At 41.0% G+C, this 12,137-nt stretch overlaps 1 protein-coding gene across 7 annotated transcripts in view; it reads left to right on the top strand.

Moving 5' to 3' along the window:
* invs (inversin) overlaps positions 1-12,137 on the top strand; it is a 301,666-nt gene that overhangs the window by 139,338 nt on the left and 150,191 nt on the right. For all 7 annotated transcript variants that reach the window (XR_007249558.2, XM_059655375.1, XM_059655369.1 and 4 more), the window contains one exon: positions 11,486-11,657. Coding sequence is in view for 6 of the 7 variants with exons in the window: in XM_059655375.1 (XP_059511358.1) it covers positions 11,486-11,657 (172 nt within the window). In the remaining variant the exon portion in view is untranslated. The remainder of the gene's footprint in view (positions 1-11,485; positions 11,658-12,137) is intronic.

Raw genomic sequence — 12,137 nt, 5'->3', positions numbered from 1 at the left:
ATAATAAGGCATATAAGTTTCTTATGCTAGTCTTTTGGCCAAAAATATTTTATCTAACTTGTTTTATACATCTTTTGCTGTATATTCACCTGCTCTCCAGTTTGCATTTACTTGTAACTTTCGTCTGTTGAGCTCTGTATTGAGATTGTAGTGGGCCTCAGTTTACTGTGATGAGGCATAACAGAGTTAATTGCAACAATAAAGTCTAAATATAAAATATAAAACTAAATCTAATTAGACTTGCACATTTTGGCTTTTGAGTACCTTGTGTGCTAAGTGCAACCTGTTTGGGTATAAGAAGGACCAGACATCTGAGGTCTGAGCCAGCAGGACTAGGAACTGGATATCTTCTTAAGCAAGCATATTGAAGGATCGTGGAATTAGTAGCACAAAGACTAAGGCCAAAGTTGGCATTTCAGTAAGTGTATTCAGAGGAAAGACGGTATTAACGGCGAAATAAAGTAGAAACAGTTGAAATAAGAAAGAGAGAGAAGGAAGCAAAAGAATAAATTAAGAATATACCATCACCATAACAAGTAATACCTGAAGGAATGAGACCACATTTACACCAGTTAATTTCCAGTACCAGAGATATTAGTGAGCATTAATTAACACTTGCCATATTGTTAAATGCTTTCTTTCACTGAATCTTGATCTGTTGGGGTTGTTTGGTGCCTTGAATGGAGGTGAGTGGGGAGGTGTAGGGGCAGGTGTAGCACTTCCTGTGGTTGCAGGGAATGGTGCTGGGGATGGTAGGGCTAGTGGGGAGTGTGGAGCGACCAAGGGAGTCGCGGAGAGAGTGGTCCCTACAAAAGGCTTGTTTGGTGCTTTGAATCAGTGACTTGATCTACAACAAGTTTAGTTTCTTTTTCTACCAGACAAATACAGTATTTGTACACCATTCAGTAGATTTCACTTCTGAACCAGTACAGGATATTGTTTGCCCAGCAGACAGAGGAACAGTGCAATTCAGATAGCAACTTCTGAATTAAAACCAGAAGCTGCAGATGCTGGAAATCTGACACAAAAACAGAAATTATTGGAGAGACTCAGCAGGTCTGGCATCTGTGAAGAAAAAGCAGCATTACCATTTTGGGTCCAGTGACTCTTGTTCAGAACTGAAAGTAGCTAGGAAAAGGTGGTATATACACCGAACACACCGGGAGGTGTTGGTCGGGTCTGCAGCAGTAAGCCATAGGTGGAGACAGAGCTGAGAGGAAAAGACAATTAGGCACACAAGAAATCGATAATGGTAAGCCAGGGATAACGAAAAGCTGACCATAAGTGTTCGACTCCTGAGTATCTTTCACGTCTCCCCTTCCCTTATTATTGTACCATTTGTACTTAATTATGTCTAATTAACCTCAATATTGACAGCAAATGCTTGTTATAATTTAGAAACGGCTCAGTATGTTTTGAAACAACATGGAGATACTTGAGAAAAATTATACTGTTTTTCTGTTCCTTAACCTTAGTTATACTTGTTTTTTTCTTACTTTTTAATGAATTTCTTACTATTCACTGTGTTAATTAAATTCAAGCCTAAGTAACAGATTTTGTGTAGAACTTTACCAAAAGTTTTTGACAGACCAGATGTATCAGTAAGACTTTTCGACAGTGCATCTGGCATGTTAATGGTCTAAAGAAAGTCAAGAAAATTAACAGGACGTGATAGTTCCTTACAATGGTTGCAGCTGGTTATTATAGATACATAAGAACAGGGAATAGGACATCCAGCCCATGGAACCTGCCCCACCATTCGTTATGATCATGGCTGATTGAACGCTTCAATGCCTTTTACTCATCTCATCCCCATAACCCTGAACGCTATTGGTAATGAAAGGTCTATTGACCTCTATCTTAAATATATGCCAAGACTGAGTTTCCACAGCCCTCTATCATAGAGAATACCAAAGGTTCCAAAAACTTCCAACACTTTTAAGTAAAGTCTAATCTCAAACCTAAGTGACATCACTCTTATTTTTAAATTATGCTCCATAGAGTCTCCAGACATGGAAAACGTCCTATTCATGTTTACCCTGGCTGTCCCTTTAAACATTTTGTAAATTTTAATAAGATCACTTCTTATTCTTGAAACTATTGGAGAATAAAGGCCCAGTTTGTCTAATTGTTCTTCATAAGACAGTCCTGACATCCCAGAAAAATCTCTGGTGAACCTTTGTTGCACTCACTTTATGACAATAATATCTTTCTTGAGATAAGGAGACCAAAACGATTGATACAAAGCTAAGTGGGAAAGTATGTTGTGAGGAAGATATAATAAGGGTTCAGGAGGATTTGGCCACGATTAGTGAATGGACAAGAATTCTGCAGATGGAATGTAATGGGAGAAATATAAGATTATCACAAGAATTCTGCAGATGGAATGTAATGGGAGAAATATAAGATTATCCACTTTGGTAGGAGAAACAAATGCTCAGAGCATTTCTTAGCCTTTATTCTACAAGACTATGAATACTGGAATAGCAAAGTCTTGCTTCAATGAGTTTGGTTAGATCTCACATGCAGTTTCTCCTACCAAAGTGGATAATCTTATATTTCTCCCATTACATTCCATCTGCAGAATTCTTGTCCATTCACTAATCTTGGCCAAATCCTCCTGAACCCTTATTATATCTTCCTCACAGCATACTTTCCCACTTAGCTTTGTATCAATCGCATATTTGGAAATACTACATTTGGTCCTCAACTCCAAATCAGTGAAACATATTTGAATAGCTGGAAGCCTAGTACTAATCTGTGTAGTACTCACAAGCCACAACCTGCCAACATAAGAATGGTTAATTTATACCTGCTGTTTGTTTTCTGTGCTATCCATTTAGTCCTGTGACCTGCAGATGCGCAACAGTGATTCCAGGTGTGCTCAAGTTCTGAAACAGGGAGCTGATGCATGTGCAGCTGGTAACACTTCTTGCAGATGTGTTTGTCTGGGCCACATGATGTGCCCATGGCTTCTTATGTACCATAGGATGTGCCTCCATTTGGCCTTTCTGATCTACCAAACTGTAACTGTAAAAACTATTTGTTATCCTGTGAATTAGTATGAACTGACTTAGAACGTTCAAGCTATTTCTTAGAAGAAACAGAAAAATAGCAAAAGTCTACAGAATTAGACACAAATTAAATACAAAACTTCCACTTTAAAGATCAGTAAAACAGACCAAACCTATTCAGCACTGAGCTGCTTTCCTTGCTCTTGAGATTTCATGCTGCCATTGATTTCAGTGCAGTCCACTTATTGATCCTTGCTTTATTTTTTCCTCTGCTCACCTTTTGTTCTGGAGACTTTATTTCTTGCAGGAACACTTAAGTGAAGTGCCTCTTCCGCCCCACCCTGAAATCCCACTTTGACCAAAATTCACCAATACTTTGTCGCACACTGGTGTCTTCTCTCTCACTCTGACCATGCAGCTTACTTTCAATTGTATGAGGTAATCCAAAAGTTTATCTTTGATTGTATAATATATTGCATATTAAAATGGATGATTGGTCTCAACATTCAAAATGAATTGTAGCCAGTTGTGAACCTATCAAACGAAAACACCAGTTTTAAAAAAAATGAAACCCATCGCTGGTAACCTGCATAATACACCGAACAAGTAAGTCAACGACCAAAAGAAAATAAAATCAACACATAAAAGAATGGAGAAAAGGCTCTTCTAGCACAGTGGTAGTATTCCTGTCTCTGAGCCAGGAGTCCTATTTTCAAGCTCCCCTGCTTTGGAGGTGTGTAACAGTATCTCTGAATAGGTTAATTTGAAAATATCAGAAAAAAAGAGAAATATAAAATCAGAAAATGTATGGGAAATTGAAGCTGAGGAATGAAATGCAAAGCACCTATAACAGCCATAACTGAAAATGATTAAAATGCTAATGTTCTTGCAAACTGCATGTGAAACCAGACTCAAAAATGAAATCAGCACCTTGGCTGTAAAGCTCCATCCACTCAAAACAAAAAAAAATCCACAAATTAAAGTAGAAACTTGGAGGAATACCTGAACAGCCTTAATGGAACAAGTAGAAGTCAGAATTTGACCACCATTTACTTTCCCTGATCTCCATTGTCCCACTCTAATTCAACCCCAACTAACTGTCATGAGGCAGATATTATTTGCCTGACAACTAACTGAGCGGAAATCAGTAAGTAGCCAGAATCTTCCACCCCTCATTTGACCCTGTTTTCCCATGTTTTTTGTCCCTTCCTTGTCCTTGATGTTTTCCTCTCCTCTGCTGTTGTCAGCCACGTTTGACCTCTCTCTTTCCACTGTTCACCCATCTACCTCTTCGCTCCTCCTGCATACTTTTTTCTTTCTGTCACCCCACCGCTCCAGTTTACCCGTGTCCAGCTTTTCATTTCTCTGCTCTGATCCCTCTTTCTTTTTCTACTGCCTTTTTCCTATCTTTTCTTGTTACTGTACCCTCCTCTCTAATTTCAACCCAATCTCTACCTCTCCCTTTGCCCCCATGCTTACATCCCTGCCTTCTAGTCTTTCTTGCCCTGATGAGCAACTACGGCCCTTGATCTTCTCAGTGCAAAATAAGGTGAAGAATAGCTGACGTACAGTCATTTCTTGTAGGTGTAAGCTAGAACAACTTGAAAAGTAATGAGGGCTAGTAAATTAATTACAAATTTAAGAATATCAAGATAAAAAGAAACCCACAAAACAAGTAAAAGATCTCCTGAAACTGAAAGTGTGAGCAGTGATAGCTTTTCACTGACAAGGTGAGAAATAGTTCTGGACCTGTCCTTTAGCAATGAAAATGCTTATTCAGGCAGGCATGCTTCATACACTCCTGAATGACCAGTCATTTTTCAGCTATTCCTAATTAACCTGCTAAGATGTGTTATGACACACTTCTGGAAAAATTGGGACTTGAAGCCAGCCCTTCTATCTCAGAAGCAGGGACCCCGCTGTGGCACCAAAACAGCCCAGCTACAAATTACCCACAGGTATCTTCCTCTCATCTGACCCAAATTTAGCAATTGTGGCATGCATCCTGCACTATGTCACAGCACTGTGTGGTACAGATTGCCTCATGAAAAGAAAGTGTACACATACAAAAAGAAAAAGTTCTGGAAAAGCTCAGCAGACTGGCAATTTTTGTTTTTGATTTTGTTTCTGACTTATGGCATCCACAGTTCTTTCAGTTTTGTAAAGTATTACACGTTTTGGAAACCTGGAAAACAGTGAAAATGCTTAGCAAGCCATATAGAATTTATGGAGATAGAAACAGATTTAAGCTCTTTTGTTAGAGCTTGAAAAGTTAACAATATTACAGCTTAAGCAAATACAAATTAGTAGTAGCAGGGGCTCAATTTGCAAGGAGTGGGAATCAGGATCAGATTGTGCAGATTAAGAAAGAACTCTGTGTTTCTGGGCGCCCTATTATAGGAAAGATGTGGATGCTTTGGAGAGGGTTCAGAGGAGGTTTACCAGGATGCTGCCTGGACTGGAGGGCTTATCTTATGAAGAGAGGTTGACTGAGCTCGGTCTCTTTTCATTGGAGAAAAGGAGGAGGAGAGGGGACCTAATTGAGGTATACAAGATAATGAGAGGCATAGATAGAGTCGATAGCCAGAGACTATTTCCCAGGGCAGAAATGGCTAGCACGAGGGGTCATAGTTTTAAGCTGGTTGGTGGAAAGTATAGAGGGGATGTCAGAGGCAGGTTCTTTACGCAGAGAGTTGTGAGAGCATGGAATGCGTTGCCAGCAGCAGTTGTGGAAGCAAGGTCATTGGGGTCATTTAAGAGACTGCTGGACATGCATATGGTCACAGAAATTTGAGGGTGCATCCATGAGGATCAATGGTCGGCACAACATTGTGGGCTGAAGGGCCTGTTCTGTGCTGTACTGTTCTATGTTCTATGTTCTATGTTCTAAGATTCTGATTCTAGCACAGGGGTTCTGTCAGATCCAGCAGGAGAGGGAGTCTGTTCCAACCTAAGGGGTGAGGTGACCGACTGAGTGCCAGAGAGAAGGGATTTTGAAGTCTCAGGAAGAGAATGGGCATTCAGGTCTTGGTGGAGCGGGGATTGTTAGATCCCAAGTGGTTGAGGTGGAGATCAGGATCTGTGGTTGTAAAGTGTCTGGTGGAGTTAGACCTGTCCATGGTGTATTGAGAGGTCAGTTGAATAGTTAGTCAAAGCTTAGATTAGGCATTTAATAGTCTGACCTTAACTGCAGCTGGATTTTTTCAAATTCTGTGATTTAAATGGATATTTTTGAGGGTTCAGGACAAAATGAAATTGTCCATCCGAATCTGCAATTTTCCTGACGGTTCCTTCTGAGTCTGCTATGGCGCATTCCTAATGTGTAACTCTCATCCACATGGAAAAATGACAATGGGAAAATCCAAGTTAAATATTTGTCTTTTCGTGGAAGGCAGTTGGAATTAAATGCAAAAGAAAACAATGGTGCAAGATAAACAGCATGGGACTAGAAAAGAAACAAAAGATAAGTCTACAGGAATTGCCGATCGCAATAGAGGAATCATAGGACTGGATTACTCGTGGTGCTAGTAAGCTGCTGACTGACAAGCTGATAATAAGCCTGATAGCATTCAGGAGAGGAGAAGATCATGTTCCCCCTCTTTTTTAAATTGCCTTCTTAATTAGCTGTAACAGTTTAAAAATGTGTTTTTCAGCACCTTGCTATCATATTTTAATTAAACTTAGTGAAAAGGTGAAAAAAGAGGGAAGGCCAATCCGAAGACTTTCTTGAGAGTGAGAGGGAGGAGGTTTTATTATCTAGAACGTGAATGTCCTGACTCTTTCCGATACACCTGGCTTGAATTCAGCTCTGTTTAAGTTGACTGATCTATCCTAGGCTGCATCAAACTTACAGATGTTCTTTTTGTTCTTGTTGTAGGCCTTACAAATCTCTTGGTTCCCAGTCTCATTGCTGGTTTAACTCAAGTGGCACTTCTTCAGGCACTGCAAAGCTCACATGTTTTGCTGTCCTGTTGGGCTTCCGAACCCCTCTTAGTTCCTGACACTTCTGCTGCTTGCTGCTGGCTTCCTCCAGCCTTTCTGAGCTGCTGTTTTCTGTTTTAGAACATAGAACACAGAATTGTACCGCACAGTACAGGCCCTTCAGCCTACAATATTGTGCCGAACTTTTACCCTAAACCTAAGGTCCATCTAACCTCCACCCCTACCTTATATTATCATCCGTATGCCTATCTAATAGCTGCTTAAATGCCCCAAATGAGGCCGACTCCACTACCCTCTCCAGCAATGCATTCCACGCCCCTACCATTCTCTGGATAAAGAATCTACCTCTGATGTCTCCCCTTTATCTACCTCCATTCCGTTTAAAACTATGCCCCCTCATAATAGCTACCTCCACCTGAGGAAAAAGTCTCTGGCTAACCACTCTATCTATACGTCTGATCATTTTGAACACCTCTATCAAGTCACGTCTCATCCTTTGTCATTCTAAAGAGAAAAGCCCCAGCTCTCTCAACCTTTCCTCGTAAGACCTTCCCTCCATTCCAGGCAATATCCTGGTAAATCTCCTTTGCACCTTTTCCAACGCTTCCATGTCTTGCCTGTAATGAGATGATCAGTACTGGACACAGTACTCCAGATGTGGCTGAACCAGGCTTTTGTATAGCTGGAGCATAACTTCACGGCTCTTGAACTCAATCCCTCTATTAATGAAAGCTAACACACCAAACGCCTTCTTAACAACTCTATCCACCTGGGTAGCAGCTTTCAGGGAACTATGAACAAGAACTCCAAGATCCGTCTGCTCCTCCACACTGCCAAGAAACTTTCCGTTAACCTTGTATTCAGCTTTCAAGTTTATCCTTCCAAAATGAATCACCTCACCTTTCAGGGTTAAACTCCATCTGCCACTTCTCAGCCCAGCTCTGCATCCTATCAATGTCCCCCTGCAATCTAGAACAGCCCTCTGCACTGTCTACAACTCGACCCACGTTGGTATTGTCTGCGAACTTAAGAATCCACCCTTCCACTCCTACATCCAAATCATTTACAAAAATCACAAAGAGATGAGGACCCAGAACAGAACCTTGTGGTATACCATTTATAACTGAGCACCATGTTGAATATTTTCTGTCCACTACCACCCTTTGTCTTCTCAGGGTCAGCCAATTCTGAATCCAATCTGCCACATTTCCCCTTATCCCATGCCTCCCTACTTTCTGCATGACCCTACCATGGGGAACTATATCAAGCGCCTTATTAAATCCATGTATACCACATCCACTGCTCTACCCTCATCCACGTGTTTGGTCACCTCTTCAAAGAATTCATTAAGGTTTGTGAGGCATGATCTACCCCTCACAAATCCAGGTGGTCTGTAACGAATCAAGCTGTGCCTTTCCAAGTGATCATAAATCCTATCTTTCAGAGCCCTTTCCAATAATTTGCCCACCACTGATGTAAGGCTAACTGGCCTGCAATTTCTGGGGTTATCCCTGATCCCTTTTCTGAACGAGGGAATGACATTTGCCTCTCTCCAATCTTACAGCACTATACCCGTGGACAACGAAGATGAAAAGATCATCACCTAAGGCCCTACAATCTCTTCCCTTGCTTCCCATAGAGTCCTTGGATAAATCCCATCAGGCCTGGGGGACTTATCTACCTTCAAGTTCCTCAAAATTCCTAGTAGACCTTCCATACAAACATCCACCTCCTCTAGCCTACAAGACTGTTTCACACTATCCTCCCCGACAACTAGGCCCCTCTCAGTTGTGAATACAGAAGAACAGTATTCATTAAGGACCTCTCCTGTCTCTTTAGGTTCCGAACACAAATTTCCCTTACAACCCTTGATTGGCCCTACCGTTTCTTTGGTCATTCTTTTATTCCTCACGTACGTGTAAAAAGCCTTGGGGTTTTCCGTCATCCTATCTGCCAAGGTTTTCTCATGCCCCGTTATAGCTCTCCTAAGCCCTTTCTTCAGCTCCTTCCTGGCTGACTAGTATCCCTCTGGAGCCTCTTCTGAACCTTGTTTCCTAAACCTTATATAAATATCCTTCTTCCTTTTAACCAGTCATTCAACCTCTCTTGAGAACTAAGGCTCCCTCACTCAACTGCATCTTCCCTGCCTGCTAGGGACAAACATATCGAGCACACGCAGTGGGCATTCCTTAAACAATCTCCACATTTCAATAGTGCTCCTCCCTGACAGCATCTGTTCCCATTTTATGTTACCCAGTTCTGCCTAACAATTATAATTATCCTTCCCCCAGTTATAAACCTTACCCTGCTGTATGTACCTATCCTTTTCCATGACTATTGTAAAAGTAACAGAGCCATGATCACATTTGCTCACCAGTTGAAAATCTTTTTACTTTTTCCCCCAGCAAGATCTGTGAGCATCTGCTTTGTTGGGGAGGACAGATTTCTTTATTGATACAAATTCTGGACTGCTGTCGTGGCCCACAATCATGCCTGACCATCCTCAATGCCATAAACATTGGTCCTGCAGCTTCAATATCTGGGCAACACCAAAACCAACAGTTTTCCTTTATATGCTTAGACTTATGGTGATGGAAGCAATTGGGGCAGCTTCCTACCAGTCCTCTTGATGGTTAGAAATAGTTCTGTCTTCTCTGTCTAGACTCCCTTTGGTCTCCAATTTGACTACCTCCTCCCTCATTCCATTGTAGTCTCCTTTGTTTAAGCAGAAGACACGAGTATTGGATTTTATCTTCTCACCATCCATCACTATTTTAAATTGAACCGTACTGTGATCACCCCTTCCGAAAGGATACCTAATTATGAGATCACTAATTATTCCTGTCTTATTACACAGGAACAGATAGATCTAGGATCACTTGCTGCATCATAGATTCCGTTACATACTGTTTGAAGAAAGTATCTCCGTTATATTCTATGAACAACTCATCAAGGAGTTCTGAGGAAGGGTCACAGGACCCGAAACGTTAACTGATTTTTTTCTTCACAGATGCTGCCAGACTTGCTGAGTTTTTGCAACAACTTCTGTTTTTGTTCCTCAAGGCTACCTTCACCAACATGGTTTCACCAATCAATATGTAGATTAAAATCCCCCATATTTACCAGACCAGTGTTACATGCATCAGTTGCCCCACCATGATGTTATTATGTGGTGGCCTATAGACTAAGCCTATTACTGACTCTTTCCCCTTACTATTTCTAATATCCACCTACATTGATTCAACCTTTTTCTCCATAGAAGCTATATCATCTCTCGCTCCTGACCTGATGTCATCCTTAAATATCAGAGCAACACCGCCTCCCTGTCTTTCCTCAAAAATAGTAAGAGCTGCAGATGCTGGAGTCAGAGATAACACAGTGCGGAGCTGGAGGAACATGGCAAGCTGGCAATATCAAAGGAGCAGGAAAGTTGACATTTCAGGTCAGGATCCTTCTTCGGAAATCTTTCAGAGACCTTTCTGAAGTCGGACCCCGACCCGAAATGTCAACTGTTCTGTGTTATCTCTTTCTTTCCTGTCTTTTCCTGACTTGGGAATTAAATCGGCAAACTTGTCTGAGTTATGTTTTATTCTGAATTGATTTTAGTCTCCCTTCTCTGCCAGAGCTACATCAATTTAAATTCACTTTCTGTATTGCCTGGAATTCTCTCCTCTTCCCTTTTCCTTCTCTCTATTGTTCCATATTCTGCCCCTTTTCCGCTTTTCTCCTTGCTTTTATTTTGCTGAAATTCTATTTCTTGTGTTAGCTAATACTATTTTGATTTGTCCGTTTCATTATCCTTAGTTTCTAGTTCATTTTACAATTTCTGATTTTCCTGTCTTTCGGCAGAACTCCATCTGTAAGCTCTTAACTATTACTTCTCATATTTCTAAGGGCAACTCTGTCAGTTTCTCTCGTTATTTTGTCCTGTTCTATTAAAGTTTTAACATTGAATGTAAACATCTCAGCACTCTTTAAGTCTTAGAGATTCAAGAAAACATTTTTTTTGCAGTTTCTTCACTTTATTAGCTTTTGAAGGAACAATTTGTTTAACTACGTTAATTCTTTCACTTGAGAACTGAGTGTCACAGACCGAATCCCCAAATTTGTTATTGCTAGGTGAGGAGGAGTGACGGCTTTTTTAAAACAGATTTTGGATGCATGTGAATAAGGTTAGAGGAGGAGCTATGATCTTCAAGGTTGTCTCTGGTGGGCCCCTGAAAAGAAATCATCCCCTTTTCCCTGTTACCTGTCTGTGCAGTGAAAAATACTTGGTAGTGCCTTGTCTCCACCTTTCCATCTTGCAGGTGGAACAGTGGCACAAGCAGAAAGAGACACCTAAGTGGCCTGTCATTTGTTACTTAGGGGTTTTTCCAACTCCTCCAGCAGAGTGCTGAGAAACCCAGCCCTTTATTAGGAGGTTGTGTCCAACAAAAAAAAAGCTGTGTTCATGAGAGATTGCTGAAAGGTGGATTATATAAAATTGAGTGCAGATACTGTGGAATGAATTTAAATCTTTTCTTGCATAGGAAACTGTTGAGGTATTCTTGAATCATCCATCAGTGAAAGATGACCCGGACCTGGAGGGACGGACTGCATTTATGTGGGCTGCGGGAAAGGGCAGTGATGATGTCCTTCGAACGATGTTAAGGGTAAAATCAGACATCGATATCAACATGGCAGATAAATATGGGGGAACAGGTAAATTTTCCAGTTTTAACCATTGAGCCATTTTTTGCACTGGACAGTGTATGTATAGTAATCCCCTTGATTATCATTAATGCAGTTTTGAGGGGAACAAATGGCCTAATTGCAGTCTGTAAGAAAGAGTGTATGGTTACAAGTTAATATCTTGATATGTGTGTTGAACTAGCTTTTCTGTCAGAACCAAAAGAACTGCGGATGCTGTAAATCAGGAACAAAGTTGCTGGAAAAGCTCAGCAAGTGTGGCAGCATCTGCAGTTCTGAGGAAGGGTCACTGGACTCGAAACATTAACTGTTTTTTTTTCCTCCACAGATGCTGCCAGACCTGCTGAGCTTTTCCAGCAACTTTGTTTTTGTTCCGAGCTTTTCTGTAACAGTCTTCCTCTTTGTGAAACAATTGATAGCAGATGACTATCATCTACCCACCTAATTTTAGAGATTTCCTTCCTCTCCAATATCTGCTTTAAGCCGACTTTA

The sequence above is a fragment of the Stegostoma tigrinum genome, chromosome 2, assembly GCF_030684315.1.
Source record: "Stegostoma tigrinum isolate sSteTig4 chromosome 2, sSteTig4.hap1, whole genome shotgun sequence".
NCBI lineage: Eukaryota > Metazoa > Chordata > Chondrichthyes > Orectolobiformes > Stegostomatidae > Stegostoma > Stegostoma tigrinum.
The sequence above is the reverse complement of the archived record's forward strand: the minus strand, read 5'-3'. Positions and strand labels throughout refer to the sequence as shown.